This window comes from Coregonus lavaretus (assembly GCF_964263955.1).
Source record: "Coregonus lavaretus genome assembly, chromosome: 7".
Taxonomy (NCBI): domain Eukaryota; kingdom Metazoa; phylum Chordata; class Actinopteri; order Salmoniformes; family Salmonidae; genus Coregonus; species Coregonus lavaretus.
The window spans coordinates 41,875,794-41,894,027 of NC_139994.1; the positions used below are offsets into that span (position 1 = coordinate 41,875,794).

General features: G+C 41.6%; 1 protein-coding gene across 1 annotated transcript in view; it reads left to right on the forward strand.

Moving 5' to 3' along the window:
* The window catches only part of shroom4 (shroom family member 4), a gene marked incomplete at its 5' end in the record, with an annotated part of 126,749 nt that overhangs the window by 55,043 nt on the left and 53,472 nt on the right, over positions 1–18,234 (forward strand). The window contains one exon of the mRNA XM_084165798.1: positions 1,119–1,270. Coding sequence (XP_084021924.1) covers positions 1,119–1,270 — 152 coding nt within the window. The remainder of the gene's footprint in view (positions 1–1,118; positions 1,271–18,234) is intronic.

The window sequence follows — 18,234 nt, forward strand, 5'->3', positions numbered from 1 at the left end:
GCTGTAATCGCTGCCAAAGGTGCTTCAACAAAGTCCTGAGTAAAGGGTCTGAATACTTATGTAAATGTTATATTTCCGTTTTTTCTAAAAATCTGTTAGTGCTTTGTCATTATGGGGTTGTTGTGTGTAGATTGATTAGGGGAAAAAACAACTTAATCAATTTTAGAATAAGGCTGTAACGTAACAAAATGTGGAAAAAGTCAAGGGGTCTGAATACTTTCCGAATGCACGGTATTTCCATTACATGCATTCCTTCTGCTCTGCCCAGCCCGCCTGTAGACTGCTCTGCCAGCAGGGCAGATTTAGGGAGGAGGAGCAAGAGAGATGGGGAAGGAGGAGAGCGAGAGATTGGGGGACGGAGAGGGTGAGGGAGAGAGGAGGAGTGGTGCCATAACATCTCTTTCTCTGTCTGTTCTGTCTTGTACCCCCCATCATCTCTCTGTCTCTCTGTCTTACTACCTCTCTGTCTCCAGTACACAAACCTCACACAAAAACATCCCTGCTATGCATCCCAGCTCCATGTTTCTCTATTCTAACCCACAGTCATTCACCACATAACCAACATATCCATGTGGGCGCACATAGTTTAGATGGTTAGAGAGAGAGAGACATTTGCCGCATAACCAACATGGCCTTACTACTATGGCTGACCCTATAAAACAACACATTTCACTGCACTTATCCGGTGTATGTAACAAGATACTTACTGCTAACCAGAGGAGAATCTCTCAATATCCACAGAATGAGAAAGTGGAATGTAGCAACGAGAATGAAAATGTTTCTAACTTGGCTGTTTGTTCCAGAATGTTTTGCGGTTTTGTACCGGGGCATAGTTTCCATGGGGACAGTGACCTACTTGGAATGGAGGACTGGGCCTATGTCCGAATGGTACCCTTATGGGCCCTGGTCAAAAGTATTGCATTATAGGAATTAGAGCGCTATTTTAGACGCAGCCTGAAAGGACAGATGAGATGTCACAACCAAGAATCTGACAACCTTATCTTTGGTTTGTTTGTGTGGGTGTTTGGCTCTGTTTGACTTTTGGTTGCGCGTGTGTGTGTGTGTGTGTGTGTGTGTGCAATGCATGTTTTTTAACCCCCACCTCTCTCTCCCTACAGATCGAAGAAGGTGGTAAGGCAGAACAGTGTAAGAAGCTGAGGGTGGGTGATGAACTGGTGAATATAAATGGATCAGCCCTCTACGGTTCAAGACAGGAAGCCCTTATCCTCATCAAAGGATCCTACCGGATACTGAAGATCACCGTACGCAGGTAGGAACTGACAGACCGTGTGTGTGTGTGTGTGTGACTGTGTGTTGTTGAGAGAGGGAGATTGAGTGTGAACAGATAAGGGAAATGTAACAAGAAGAGGAAGTCGCCTTCAACTGTTTAGATGCATCCCGATTGTGATTGTGTGGTGTGTCCCATCCTATCTTCAAATGCTTGTAAAATACCTCAACAGGTCTAGCGAAGAGCTGCTAGACTTGGTGATTAAGTGTCTAAAAAAAAGGTGAGCTCCTTCAATGTAGAGGTTATATTTACGCTTAAAGGTCCAATGCAGCCGTCTTGATATCAATATCATATCATTTCTGGGTTACAATTAAGTACCTTACTGTGATTGTTTAAAAAATTAAAATGGTCAAGAAGAAACAACAATAGCCTCTTAGCATAGAGCCATTTCTGAAGCAAGAATTTTGCTAGTACTGTCTGGGAGTGGTCTGAGTGGGGAGGGGAAAACTGAAAACTAGCTGTTATTGGCAGAGGTTTAGAACTCTTTTTCTTATTGGTCTATTAACTAATTTCTACCGTCTGGTGATTTCACCAGGCAGGCCAAAACTCCATCCCACCAAAACAGGCTGAAATTTCAGGTGGTCTTTTCAAACAACTCTTTACACTAAAAGGGCATTATCATTTTCACAATTTTGCAGTATTATTCCAACCTCAATAGTGTGGAAATATATATAAAACACAGGAAAATCACATGTTTGACTGCACTGGGCATTGAACCCTTTAAATGTCTCTTCTTGAATAAAATTACTCAAATAAGAATAGTATTTTTTTTAACTTTATGTTTATTTTGGAATTAACAGAGCTCTACCGTGCGGTTGAGAAGTCAAGAGTAAATTGCATAGCATTTGTATTAATCTCAACAATATTCCACAAATTACTTTTAGTTCTGCTTCAATGGTTTTTATAGATAGGTAAGTATTATTAAATGATCCAGGTTCTTCCACCATGTTTCCCACATGTTCAGACTACATTTTGAGAAAATAAATGACAAAGTACAGTTTTGTATTACTATTATAGGCATTATTTTATAGTTGACATTAAGTCTGAATATTGAATAATTTACCCAATGGGTCATGAAATGTGGCTTGACCAATTTATGTTGGATAATATAGTTTGTTGTCAACAATTCAATCATCTTTTTCACCAAAATAAGAATTTTTAATTAAAAAAAATCAATGTACCCTATTTTTTTTATACAGGACATCAAAAACAACACAAAAACAAAAAGAAAACATCCACTATACAAAACATAATTCCGCTTTAAAATTGCAGATAGTTTGTGGCTTCTATCAATGTAATTGTCTGCATCATTTCCAATCCCCCATTTATTTGTTTTGTAAATACAGTGAATTCAGAAAGTATTCAGACCCCTTGACGTTTTCCACATTTTGTTACGTTACAGCCTTATTCTAAAATGGATTACATAGTTTTTTAGCCTCATCAATCTACACACAATACCCCATAATGACAAAGCAAAAACAGATTTTTAGACATTTTTGCAAATTTATAAAAAATGAAAAGCATAAATACCTTATTTATATAAGTATTCAGACTGCAGGATAATAACTTAAAACACAAGACCAAATATACACTCTACCATAAAGGCCTGATTGGTGGAGTGCTGCAGAGATTGTTGTCCACAGAGGAACTCTGGAGCTTTGACAGAGTGACCATTGGGTTCTTGGTCACCTCCCTGACCTAGGCCCTTCTCCCCCGATTGCTCAGTTTGGCCGGGCGGCCAGCTCTAGGAAGAGTCTTGGTGGTTCCAAACCTCTTCCATTTAACAATTATGGAGGCCACTGTGTTCTTGGGGACCTTAGTTATCTTTTGTTTGTTTTTAGTCCCAGCCTTCAGCTACCCTCAACCCCTCCCATCTATCTCTGAAGACCATCCAGTTTTGAGCTGCCATATATTTTTCCGCTGTGATGTTCTGAACTTTTCTATTCTCATAGTTTCTACAGATTGTAAATTAAGATAAACATCTTTGCTAAGAGTTATAATATTATTGATCGATTGACTATGACTTTTCAAATCACCCAGCAGTGCTATTTGCAGAGTTAGTTCCAAGTAAATATTGAAATGGTTCAGCCATTCCTGAACCTGCGACCAAAAACAAGCTACATATACAGTGGGGAGAACAAGTATTTGATACACTGACGATTTTGCAGGTTTTCCTACTTACAAAGCATGTAGAGGTCTGTAATTTTTATCATAGGTACACTTCAACTGTGAGATATGGAATCTAAAACAAAAATACAGAAAATCACATTGTATGATTTTTAAGTAATTCATTTGCATTTTATTGCATGACAAAAGTATTTGATACATCAGAAAAGCAGAACTTAATATTTGGTACAGAAACCTTTGTTTGCAATTACAGAGATCATACGTTTCCTGTAGGTCTTGACCAGGTTTGCACACACTGCAGCAGGGATTTTGGCCCACTCCTCCATACAGACCTTCTCCAGATCCTTCAGGTTTCGGGGCTGTCGCTGGGCAATACAGACTTTCAGCTCCCTCCAAAGATTTTCTATTGGGTTCAGGTCTGAAGACTGGCTAGGCCACTCTAGGACCTTGAGATGCTTCTTATGGAGCCACTCCTTAGTTGCCCTGGCTGTGTGTTTCGGGTCATTGTCATGCTGGAAGACCCAGCCACGACCCATCTTCAATGCTCTTACTGAGGGAAGGAGGTTGTTGGCCAAGATCTCGCAATACATGGCCCCATCCATCCTCCCCTCAATATGGTGCAGTCGTCCTGTCCCCTTTGCAGAAAAGCATCCCCAAAGAATGATGTTTCCACTTCCATGCTTCACGGTTGGGATGGTGTTCTTGGGGTTGTACTCATCCTTCTTCTTCCTCCAAACACGGTGAGTGGAGTTTAGACCAAAAAGCTCTATTTTTGTCTCATCAGACCACATGACCTTCTCCCATTCCTCCTCTGGATCATCCAGATGGTCATTGGCAAACTTCAGACGGGCCTGGACATGCGCTGGCTTGAGCAGGGGGACCTTGCGTGCACTGCAGGATTTTAATCCATGACGGCGTAGTGTGTTACTAATGGTTTTCTTTGCGACTGTGGTCCCAGCTCTCTTCAGGTCATTGACCAGGTCCTGCCGTGTAGTTCTGGTATGATCCCTCACCTTCCTCATGATCATTGATACCCCACGAGGTGAGATCTTGCATGGAGCCCCAGACCGAGGGTGATTGACCGTCATCTTGAACTTCTTCCATTTTCTAATAATTGCGCCAACAGTTGTTGCCTTCTCACCAAGCTGCTTGCCTATTGTCCTGTAGCCCATTCCAGCCTTGTGCAGGTCTACAATTTTATCCCTGATGTCCTTAAACAGCTCTCTGGTCTTGGCCATTGTGGAGAGGTTGGAGTCTGTTTGATTGAGTGTGTGGACAGGTGTCTTTTATACAGGTAACGAGTTCAAACAGTTGCAGTTAATACAGGTAATGAGTGGAGAACAGGAGGGCTTCTTAAAGAAAAACTAACAGGTCTGTGAGAGCCGGAATTCTTACTGGTTTGTAGGTGATCAAATACTTATGTCATGCAATAAAATGCAAATTAATTACTTAAAAATCATACAATGTGATTTTCTGGATTTTTGTTTTAGATTCCGTTTCTCACAGTTGAAGTGTACCTATGATAAAAATGACAGACCTCTATATGCTTTGTAAGTAGGAAAACCTACAAAATCGGCAGTGTATCAAATACTTTTTCTCCCCACTGTAGGTAGTACCAAAACAAGTAATATAATGATTCTGTTTTATCTCAGCAAACTGGAATGGTTGTATCCCCCATATATATAACATTCTATTGGTTGCAAGAATGTTGTATAATAATTTAAACTGAAAAACTCTACGTTCTGAATCCGGTGTCGTTTTGTGAATCAGTTCATATACCATGTGCCATGGAATCGGTACATCGAAAATCTCCTCCCAACTATTTTGCAACCTGTGTGGCGCAGATGTACGTTTTTTGGTCCTTAAATGAAACTGGTATACTTTTTTTATTTGTCACAATTTTCTTTAGCCAATTTTGGTCTTTAATGCAGGGCAGACAGACAAGATCCTTACCTTTTCCCCTTTCCACTTGCCTCCTCCATTTTTGCGGTAATGCTGCAATCAGTTGGTGATAAATTTGGATAGAGGAGACATTTCCACATATTTTTGTTAACTCCATGTGTGCTATAACTCCACCAGTCCTATTTATGATACCATTTACAAAAATTATATAATAAATAAATAAAACATCTCCAAAAATGTATATAAAAAAAAATCAATTAGTATATTTGATTTTTAACCATAATGTGTTCTAATATTTCTTCTGTATTTTCTGGTTGATTAAACTGAAATTGCAACCAGCTTTCCATTGCTTGTTTTAAAAATGTCGATATTTTGGAGATTATTTCATTTTCAAATATCCGAAGGTGAGAGGTTGTAATCTGAATGAAGGGAAAATGGCCATTCTTGAACATGGGGTGAGCCATTCTTACTAATCTGCTAGAGAACCAGTTCAGATTTAAGTATAGTTTTTGTTTGACTGAAGCCTTTATTGAGAGCTCCAATGCTTTAATATTTAATATCTGCCCTCCAAATTCATATTCATTATATAAATAGGCCCATTTAATTTTGTCTGGCTTGCCGTTCCAAATAAAGTGGAATATCTTTTGCTCTTATAATTTAAAAAAAAATAGTCGTTAGGTGTAGGCAGGGCCATAAGTAAATATGTAAACTGGGATATGACAAAAATTAAAATCAGGGTGATTTTTCCACAAATAGAAAGGTGTTCTTTCCATGGTAGCAAAATGTTATCTAATTTGGCAAACTTTCTATGAAAACAAATTGCAGTGAGAATTTATTTCTTCCTGGATATGAATACCGAGTATGTTCACTTAACCGTCAGACCATTTTATTGGTAAACTACAAAGTAATGCAAAAGTGTATTTTTTATTTTTTTTATCCAATACGTAATATGGTGCACTTATCATAATTTGGTTTTAATCCAGAGAGGTTAGAAAAATTATCTTGCTCCTCTGAGGCTGTGCAGGGATGCAAATTGCGGATTTAATTAATGACACTTTTTTAAAACCCTGGATTTCTAGCCTCTTGATATTATTGTTGGATCTGATTTTAATAGCTAACATTTCGATGGCCATAATAAATAGATATGCCGATAGCTGACAACCTCGTTTTACTTCTCTTGACAATTTTAATTATTTATGAGAAGTAGCCATTATTTACCATTTTACACCTGGGATTACTATACATAACTTTAAACCCATTGTGTAAGATATTCGCCTAAATTAAAATAGTCCACGCATTTATATATAAATTCCAGTCATGCTTTATCAAAGGCCTTTTCAAAGTCCGCTATGAATACCTGGCCTGGTTTACCAGGTTTTTCATAGTGTTCTATTGTTTCCAGTACTTGTCTTATATCATCTCCAATGTATCGTCCATGTAAAAACCTGTCTGATTAGGATTAATAATATCCGACGATACCTTTTTAATGTATATGCGCTAAGCATTTTGCTATGATTTTGGCATCACAACACTGAAGTGTAAGGGGTCTCCAGTTTTTTAGGTGGACTAGATCTTTATATTTACCACCTGGGTCCTGTTTCAGTAATGGTGAAATCAGACCTTCTTGCTGAGTATCTGATAGTCTACCATTTTTATAGGAGAGGTTAAAACATGTAAATAACGGACCTTTGAGTACATCAAAAAATATTGGATATACGCTATATATATAAAAGTATGTGGACACCTCTTCAAATTTCTGGATTTAGCTATTTCAGCCACACCCGTTGCGGCAGGTGTATAGAATCTAGCACACAGCCATGTAATCTCCATAGACAAACATTGGCAGTAGAATGGCCTTACTGAAGCGCTCAGTGACTTTCAACGTGGCACCGTCATAGGATGCCACCTTTCCAACAAGTCAGTTCATCAAATTTATGCCCTGCTAGAGATGCCCCGGGAAACTGTAAGTGCTGTTATTGTGAAGTGGAAACTTCTAGGAGCAACAACGCCTTAGCCGCTAAGTGGAAGGCCACACAAGCTCACAGAACGGGACCGCCGAGTGCTGAAGCACGTAAAAATATTCTGTCCTCGGTTGCAATACTCACTACCGAATTCCAAACTGCCTGTGGAAGCAACATCAACACAAGAACTGTTAGTCGGGAACTTCATGAAATGGGTTTCCATGTCCGAGCAGCCGCACACACGCCTAAGATCACCATGCGCAATGCCAAGCGTCGGCTGGAGTGGTGTAAAGCTCGCCGCCATTGGACTCTTGAGCAGTGGTTCTCTGAAGTGATGAATCACGCTTCATCATCTGACAGTCTGACGGACGAATCTGGGTTTGGCGGATGCCAGGAGAACGCTACCTGCCCGAATGCATAGTGTCAACTGTAAAGGTATTCCTCTCATCCAGATGGGATAGGGCAATGTGCAGTGTGATAGCGATTGTGTCATCCGTGGATCTATTGGGGTAGTATGCAAATTGCAGTGGATCTAGGGTGTCGGGTAAGGTGGAGGTGATATGATCCTTAACTAGCCTCTCAAAGCACTTCATTATGACAGAAGTGAGTGCTATGTGGTGATAGTCATTTAGTTCAGTTACCTTCACTTTCTTGGGAACAGGAACAATGGTGGACATCTTGAATCAAGTGGGTACAGCAGACTGGGATAGGGAGAGATTGAATATGTCCGTAAACACTCCAGTAAGTTGGTCTGAGTATGCTCTGAGGACGTGGCTATGGATGTCGTCTGAGCCGGCAGGCTTGCGAGGGTTAACAAGATTAAATGTCTTACTCACATCGGCCATGGAGAACAAGAGCTCACAGTCCACGGAAACGGCTGTGGCCCATGTCAGCGGCACTGTGTGTTCCTCGAAGTGGGCGAGGGTGTTTAGCTTGTCCAGTGCCAAGACATCGGCATCTGCGAAGTGGCTGGTTTTCCTTTATAATCCGTGATTGTCTGGAGTCCCTACCACAGGTCTCGTGTCTGAGAAGTTGAATTTAGAGTCCACTTTGTCTCTGCACTGTCAGTTTGCCTGTTTGATTGCCTTACAGAGGGCATAACTGGACAGATTGTACTGGACCATACTCCCAGTCACCTTGCCGTGGTTAAATGCGGTGGTTTGCGCTTTCAGTTTTGCGCGAATGCTGCCATCACTGTGGGAACAACATCTCCTTTACACTTCCTGATGAACTCAGTCACCGTTAGTGTATACATCAGTGTTATTCTCAGAGGCAACACGGAACATTTCCCAGTCCGCTTGATCAAAACAATCTTGAACCATGGATTCCGATTGTTCAGACCAGCAACTGTTCTTACCACGTGTACTTCCTGTTTGAGTTTCTGCCTATAGGAAGAGAGGAGCAGAATGGAGAGGTGATCTGACTTGCCAAAGTGAGGGCGGGGGAGGGCCTTGTAGCTGTCCCGGAAGGGAAAGTAGCAGTGGTCGAGAGTTTTTGATGTGCGAGTAGCGCAGGCAATGTGTTGGTTAAACTTCTGTAGCGTTTTCCTCAGATTTGCTTTATTAAAGTCCCCAGCTACAATAAATGTGGCCTCAAGATATGTTGTTTCCAGTTTGCACAAAGTCCAGTGTAGTTCCTTGAGAGCTGTCGTGGTATCGGCTTGAGGAGGAATTGCGAAATTATTCACCCCCCTTGACATTTTTCCTATTTTGTTGCCTTACAACCTGGAATTAAAATTGATATTTGGGGGGTTTGTATCATTTAATTTACACAACATGCCTACCACTTTGAAGATGCAAAATATTTTTTATTTTGAAATAAATAATACAACAAAACAGAAAACTTGAGCGTGCATAACTATTCACCCCCCCAAAGTCAATACTTTGTAGACCCACCTTTTGCAGAAATTACAGCTGCAAGTCTCTTGGGGTATGTCTCTATAAACTTGGCACATCTAGCCACTGGGATTTCTGCCCATTCTTCAAGGCAAAACTGCTCCAGCTCCTTCAAGTTGGATGGGTTCACTGGTGTACAGCAATCTTTAAGTCATACCACATATTCTTAGCAAAGGGGGTGAATACATATGCACACACCACTTTTCCGTTATTTATTTTGTATAATTCTTTGAAATAAGTATTTTTTTTTCATTTCACTTCACCAATTTGGACTATTTTGTGTATGTCCATTACATGAAATCCAAATAAAAATCAATTTAAATTACAGGTTGTAATTCAACAAAATAGGAAAAATGGCAAGGGGGATGAATACTTTTGCAAGGCACTGTACACGGCTGTGACGATCACCAAAGACAATTCTCTTGCAAGGTAATGCGGCCGGGTGAACAAAAGGACTTGAGTTCCTATATGTTACCACAATCACACCATGAGTAGTTAATCATACAACATACTCCTCCGCGTTTCTTTTTTCCAGAGAGTTCTTTATTCCTCTCTGCTCGATATACGGCTTGATTCGGTCTTATGTAGCAAAATTTGAAATTGTGTTTTCTACATTTGATAGAAGTAGAGACTCAGAGCTAGAAAATGGTATATCATACACTACAGTTGAGGAACAATGGGAAAGTAATTCCCATTGATCAACTTTTGGTTTTGGTTTTGGTAAACCTACTGGAGAGCTCTTATTTGTCTACATCCATTCAGCATCGTTCACACCCTCTTAAGCCTTAGCCCCACCCATCTCTTTAAGGATTCACATGTGAAGCCATGTACTAAACAACCAAAGATTTCAAGACTAAAGGCTGGTTTATACTACATCTATCGACAGTTGTCGCAGTGACATCATGAACATTCTATTGTCGTCCGACATCAACCTTGTCGTTGTCGTTATGAAAAAGTATTAACACAAAAACTACAGTCTGCATGTCATCAGCAGCCTGGTGGTCCAAAATAGCTTAACTAGTGTATTTGAACACCAATAAACCCACCCATTTAAAAATGAATTTAGTTTTTGTCAATCTAGTAAACCAGGCAACTAAAAGCAACTTTATAAACAATGTTTTGGTTTGTTTCTAGCTTGTTAGCTAGCCAGCTAACGTTAAGTTACCTGGCTAGCCAGTTGAAATAATGACCATATCATATAGCTGACAACGTCTTCACTTTAGCTCATTTGTCTTCATTATTACAGGAAAATAGGTCATTATTTACAAGTTAAAGGCAAGCCAATTACAGAAAATAGCTTACGGTTGTGAGTGTGATGAAATGAAAGCAGGGCATTCTACCAGAGTATTTTAGAACTTGGACACTGTCTCATTGGCCTAACGTTATATCCTAATTTGACTTTTGTTGCAGGTCATGTTCTTCACATTACTGTCTCTGGTAAACATATGCTATATCAATGTTTATTTGTCACATGCACAGGATACAGAAGGTGTAGTGAAATGGTTACTTAAATAGGGAAGTATTTTTTGTTTAGGCATGTAGCTAACTAGCTAGCTAAACAATGAACCATAATTCCAACTCATAACGTTACTACCCTGCATGAATCTGCAGGTAGCTAACCAACCAGGTTCAATGTTAGCTAGCAAGCTAACATTAGGCTATAACTAGCAATGCAAATGGCTCTGAGATACGAATAATATTACTACACATATCATACAAATAATATTAGCTAGCTAGCGAGCCAGCCAGCTAACGTTAGCTAACAGTACGCTTTAACTTGAAATGAAACAGCTTTCTCACAAAATTAGAAACTTATAATATCTGAAAATGTATCTAGCTAGACTATCTTACCCGTATGCATGGATGGACGCTTCCCCCTCTCTGTCACGGATGCCATGGTTGCCCTTAGTTTGATGATGTAATCCGGAGACAGGTGTTTTATACAACAGCCTTCTGTGTGTTCTCTCTCCTTAGCTATCATACTCTAATTCCACCGGGCATTCCACTGATTTCAAAACTCGGTCCTCCAGAAAGTGGATAGCAACACTTTTGCAGTTCTACTACGTGATATATATAATTTAAAAAACGCGTTAGAAAGGATTACCTACACATACTGACCAGCTCATGTTATAGACAGAAGCGTGCTACATGTCAGACCAATCCGAACTCCTCTCTAGGCATGTCCAGCCCATCCATTATCTCAGGCTAGTGGGAAGGTTCCTGTCTTTTTCCGTGGCTAAACTAACTCATAATTTACAATTGTATTCGTATTTACAGATGGCGTACAAGTTTGTTATTAAGGTGCATGTTCCAAAGAATGCATTTTGATTTAAAAAATGCCTCTCCTCTGAAGTAGTGACGCACAACATACGCACAGTTTCCTGAAACGAGTCACACGTTACCACAATCACACCATGAGTAATTAATCATGCAACAGTGGATTTAACTGCCTTTCTTCTTCCCGGAGAGTTCTTTATTCCTGTCTGAGCGATGTACTGAGAACCCAGCTGCTGTATGGACGTGGACATTATATCCAGAGAGAGCCATGATTTCGTGAAACAGAGTGTTACCGTCCCTAATATCTCTCTGGAAGGAGATCCTCGCCCTGAGCTCGTCTACTTTATTGTCCAGGGACTGAACATTAGCGAGCAACAGTTGGAAGGGGTTCGACGGTTTGCATGCCTCCTGAGTCGGACTAAAAGTCCACTCCGATTACCTCTTCTCCGCCGGCGCCGTCTTGGAGCAGCCTGTGGGATAAGTGGAATCCCCTTGGAAGGTACGAACAAAGGATCCAAATCAGGAAAGGTGTATTTTTGATTGAAATGCTGGTGAATTACCGCTACTCTAATATACAGAAGTTATTTTAGGCTATATGTAATAATGCAAAAAAACGTTCTGAGCTAATAATGTGAGAAATATCACACAAAAATGAAAATACTGCAAAGTTGCTTAGGAGCCAGGAACCAGGCGACCATGTCTATCAGCGCCATCTTGTCTTCTTATTCATGGTTCAACTTAATCCTTGTCATGTTGGTGTATGTGTGTGTATGTATGTGTGGTATGTACACTGAGCGTACAAAACATTAGGAACACCTTCTTAATATTGAGCAGCGTTGCAGTTTTTGACACACTCAAACTGGTGCGCCTGGCATCTACTACCATACCCCGTTCAAAGGCACTTAAATATTTTCTTTCCCATTCCTCCTCTGAATGACACACATACACAATCCATGTCTCAATTGTTTCTAGGCTTAAAAATCCTTCTTTAACCTGTCTCCTCCCCTTCATCTACACTGATTTGAAGTGGATTTAACAGGTGACATCAAAAAGGGATCATCGCTTACACCTGAATTCACCTGGTCTGTCTATGTCATGGAAAGTGCAGGGGTTCTTAATGTTTTGAACACACAGTGTTTGTGTTTCTCTCTGTGTGTGTGTGTGTGTGTGTGTAACGTGTCATAGGAAGTGCCCTTTGACCTTTTAGGGTTCGACAGTAATCTTTGAAGCTGTGAGGACAGGGGTGCGTCTGCTCTCTCATCCTGTAGTGTGTGTGTGTGTGCGTGTGCGTGTGATCCTGTGACAATGTCAGTCTTTATCTAAGCTGTGTGTTTTGGCTGATCGGAGGTCTGCTTACGTCTGACTAACATTGTCAACGGAATGCTAGGTCACCCTTGACCCCTCTCTGACACACACACTCTATCTCTTTCTCACTCTCTCTCACTGTTCTCTCCTCTCTCTCTCTCTCTCTTTCTCACTCTCTCTCTCTCTCTCTCTCTCTTTCTTTCTCTTTCTCACTCTCTCACTCTCTCTCTCTCTCTCTCTCTCTCTCTCTCTCTCTCTCTCTCTCTCTCTCTCTCTCTCTCTCTCTCTCTCTCTCTCTCTCGCGCTCTCCCCCTCACTCTCTCTTCAGTGCCTCACTCTGGCTGTGCCTGTCCTAGTTAGCATAACTAATGGTTGTACAGTGTTTCCACCCAGCAGCAAGTCTCTCTGACTCATCCAGGGTTTGGCTGGCGAGAGGGACTTTCCCCTGGTCTGGTTCTCACAGTGATGTCCTGTCCATGTCACATTGCCTCCGTGTGGCCAGGGTGGGAACTACATCAGATAAATTACACAATCAATCAATTGTGAACAAAAAATATAAACGCAACGTGCAACAATTTCAAAGATTTTACTGAGTTACAGTTCATATAAGAAAATCAGTCAATTGAAATAAATTAATTAGGCCCTAATTTATGGATTTCACATGACTGGGCAGGGGTGCAGCCATGGGAGGGCCTGGGAGGGCATAGGCCCACAGACTTGGGAGCCAGGCCCACTCACTGGGGAGCCAGGCCCAGCCAATCAGAATGAGTTTTTCCGCATAAATGGGCTTTATTACAGACAGAAATACTCATCAGTTTCATCAGCTGTCCGGGTGGCCGGTCTCAGACGATCCCACAGGTGAAGAAGCCAGATGTGGATGTCCTGGGCTGGCGTGGTTTCACGTGGTCTGCGGTTGTGAGGCCGGTTGGACATACTACCAAATTCTCTAAAACGATGTTGCTTATGGTAGAAATGAATATTCAATTATATTGTAACAGCTCTGGTGGACATTCCTGCAGTCAGCATGCCAATTGCACGCTCCTTCACAACTTGAGACATCTGTGGCATTGCGTTGAGTGACAAAACTGCTCGTTTTAGAGTGGCCTTTTATTGTCCCCAGCATAAGGTGCGCCTGTATAATGATCATGCTGTTTAATCAGCTTCTTGATATGCCACACCTTTCAGGTGGATGGATTATCTTGGCAAAGGAGAAATGCTCACTATCAGGGATGTAAACCAATTTGTGCACAACATTTGTGCGTATGGAAAATTTCTGGGGTCTTTTATTTCAGCTCATGAAACATGGAACCAACACTTTACGTGTTGCTTTCATATTTTTGTTCAGTATATTTTATAAATGCTTTTTTACATCAGCAATTGTCACGAAGTGCAGAAGCTGTTTGAGAAAGAAGTTGCCCCTAACCAAAGATCTAGGATACGATTACCCTATAACCAGTCTTAAGCTTTACCGTTGGGGGGTGAAAAATATCTGACCCTTTATCAGCTCTAAAGTGCGACCAGTACCGAGTCGATGTGCAGGGTTATAAGGTAATTGAGGCAGCTGTACATATAGGTAGGGGTAAAGTGATTAGCAGCGGTGTGTCTGTGAGCATAAAGTACGAGTCAAAAGTTTGGACACAAACTCATTCAAGGGATTTTCTTTATTTTTACTATTTTCTACATTTGTAGAATAATAGTGAAGACATCAAAACTATTAAATTACACTAATGGAATCATGTAGTAACCAGAAAAGTATCAAACAAATCAATATATATTTTATACCCTTTGCCTTGTTGACAGCTCTGCTCACTCTTGGCATTCTCTCAACCAGCTTCACCTGGAATGCTTTTCCAACAGTCTTGAAGGAGTTCCCACATATGCTGAGCACTTGTTGGCTGCTTTTCCTTCACTCTGCGTTCCAACTCATCCCAGACCATCTCAATTGGGTTCAGGTCGAGTGATTGTGGAGGCCAGGTCATCTAATGCAGCACTCCATCACTCTCCTTCTTGGTCAAATAGTCCTTACACAGCCTGGAGGTGTGTTGGGTCATTGTCCTGTTGAAAAATAAATGATAGTCCCTCTAAGCGCAAACCAGATGGGATGGCATATCGCTGTAGAATGCTGTGGTAGCCATGCTGGTTAAGTGTGCCTTGAATTCTAAATAAATCACTGACAGTGTCACCAGCAAAGCACCATCACACCTCCTCCATGCTTCACGGTGCGGAGATCATCCGTTCACCTACTCTGCGTCTCACGAAGACACGGCGGTTGGAACCAAAAATCTCAAATTTGGACTCATCAGACCAAAGGACAGATTTCCAACGGTCTAATGTCCATTGCTCGTGTTTCATGGCCCAAGCAAGTCTCTTCTTCTTATTGGTGTCCTTTAGTAGTGGTTTCTTTGCAGCAATTCAACCATGAAGGCCTGATTCACGCAGTATCCTCTGAACAGTTGATGTTGAGATGTCTGTTACTTGAACTCTGTGAAGCATTTATTTGGGCTGTAATTTCTGAGGCTGGTAACTCTAATGAACTTATCCTCTGCAGCAGAGGTACAGTGAGGGAAAAAAGTATTTGATCCCCTGCTGATTTTGTACGTTTGCCCACTGACAAAGACATGATCAGTCTATAATTTTAATGGTAGGTTTATTTGAACAGTGAGAGACAGAATAACAACAAAAAAATCCAGAAAAATGCATGTCAAAAATGTTATCAATTGATTTGCATTTTAATGAGGGAAATAAGTATTTGACCCCTCTGCAAAACATGACTTAGTACTTGTTGGCATTCACAGAGGTCAGACGTTTCTTGTAGTTGGCCACCAGGTTTGCACACATCTCAGGAGGGATTTTGTTCCACTCCTCTTTGCAGATCTTCTCCAAGTCATTAAGGTTTCGAGGCTGACGTTTGGCAACTCAAACCTTCAGCTCCCTCCACATATTTTCTATGGGATTAAGGTCTGGAGACTGGCTAGGCCACTCCAGGACCTTAATGTGCTTCTTCTTGAGCCACTCCTTTGTTGCCTTGGCCGTGTGTTTTGGGTCATTGTCATGCTGGAATACCCATCCACGACCCATTTTCAATGCCCTGGCTGAGGGAAGGAGGTTCTCACCCAAGATTTGACAGTACATGGTCCCGTCCATCGTCCCTTTGATGCAGTAAAGTTGTTCTGTCCCCTTAGCAGAAAAACACCCCCAAAGCATAATGTTTCCACCTCCATGTTTGATGGTGGGGATGGTGTTCTTGGGGTCATAGGCAGCATTCCTCCTCCTCCAAACACGGCGAGTTGAGTTGATGCCAAAGAGCTCCATTTTGGTCTCATCTGACCACAACACTTTCACCCAGTTCTCCTCTGAATCATTGAGATGTTCATTGGCAAACTTCAGACAGCCCTGTATACATGCTTTCTTGAGCAGGGGGACCTTGCGGGCGCTCCAGGATTTCAGTCCTTCACGGCATAGTGTGTTACCAATTGTTTTCTTGGTGACTATGGTCCCAGCTGCCTTGAGATCATTGACAAGATCCTCCTGTGTAGTTCTGGGCTGATTCCTCACCATTCTCATGATCATTGCAACTCCACGAGGTGAGATCTTGCATGGAGCCCCAGGCCGAGGGAGATTGACAGTTCTTTTGTGTTTCTTCCATTTGTGAATAATCACACCACTGTTGTCACCTTCTCACCAAGCTGCTTGGCGATGGTCTTGTAGCCCATTCCAGCCTTGTGTAGGTCTACAATCGTGTCCCTGACATCCTTGGAGAGCTCTTTGGTCTTGGCCATGGTGGAGAGTTTGGAATCTGATTGATTGATTGCTTCTGTGGACAGGTGTCTTTTATACAGGTAACAAGCTGAGTTTAGGAGCACTCCCTTTAAGAGTGTGCTCCTAATCTCAGCTCATTACCTGTATAAAAGACTCCTCGGAGCCAGACATCTTTCTGATTGAGATGGGGTCAAATACTTATTTCCTTCGTTAAAATGCAAATCAATTTATAACATTTTTGACATGCATTTTTCTGGATTTTTTTGTTGTTATTCTGTCTCTCACTGTTCAAATAAACCTACCATTAAAATTATAGACTTATAATTTCTTTGTCAGTGGGCAAACGTACAAAATCAGCAGGGGATCAAATACTTTTTTCCCTCACTGTAACTCTGGGTCTTCCTTTCCTGTGGCGGTCCTCTTGAGAGCCAGTTTCATCATAGCGCTTGATGGTTTTTGTGACTGTCGTTTCTCTTTGCTTATTTGAGCTGTTCTTGCCATAAAATGAACTTGGTCTTTTACCAAATAGATGTTCTGTATACCACCCCTACCTTGTCACAACACAACTGATTCGCTCAAATGCATTAAGAAGGAAAGAAATTCCACAAATTAACTTTTAACAAGGCACACCTGTTAATTGAAATGCATTCCAGGTGACTACCTCATAAAGCTGATTGAGAGAACGCCAATATTGTGCAAAGCTGTCATCAAGGCAAAGGGTGGCTAACTTTTTGGTTACTACATGATTCCATATGTGTTATTTCATAGTTTTGATGTCTTAACTATTATTTTACAATGTAGAAAATAGTAAAAAAAAAAAAAAATCCTGTAGGTGTGTCCAAACTTTTGACTGGAACTGTATGTAATGTGTGTTTGTGTTGGGGTGTCGGTGTAAGTATGTAGTGTGTGTTTGTGTGTTGGGGTGTCGGTGTAAGTATGTGTGAGTGTGTGGGTAGAGACCAGTGTGTGTGTATAGTCACTGCAAGAGAGTTAGTGCAAATAATGGTCAATGCAGGTAGTCCGGATAGCCATTTGACTATTTACACCCAAGTCTTATAGCTTGGGTGTAGAAGCTGTTCAGGGTCCTGTTGGTTCTAGGCTTGGTGCATTGGTACCGCTTCCTGTGCATTAGCAGAGAGTACAGTCTGTGACTTCGGTGGCTGGAGACTTTGAAAATGTTTTGGGCCTTCCTCTGACACCGCCTGGTATAGAGGTCCTGAATGGCAGGGAGCTCGGCCCCTGTGATGTACTGGGCCGTATGCACTACCCTCTGTAGCGCCTTGCGGTCGGATGCCAATCAGTTGCCATTCCAAGTGGGGATGCAGCTAGTCAAGATGCTCTCGATGGTGCAGCTGTACAACAATCTGAGGGCCCATGACAAATCTTTTCTTTCTCCTGAGGGGGAGGAGGCGTTGTCGTGCCATCTTCACAACTGTTTTGGTGTGTTTGGACCATGATAGATCCTTAGTGATGTGGACACCGAGGAACTTGAGACTCTCGACCCGCTCGACTACAGTGAATGGGGGCGTGCTCGGCCCTCCGTTTCCTGTAGTCCACGATCAGCTCCTTTGTCTTACTGATGTTGAGGGAGAGGTTGTTGTCCTGCACCACTCTGCCAGGTCACTGACCTCCACCCTATAGGCTGTCTCATCATTGTCGGGGATCAGGACTACCACTGTTGTGTCGTCTGCAAACTTAATGATGGTGTTTGAGTCGTGCT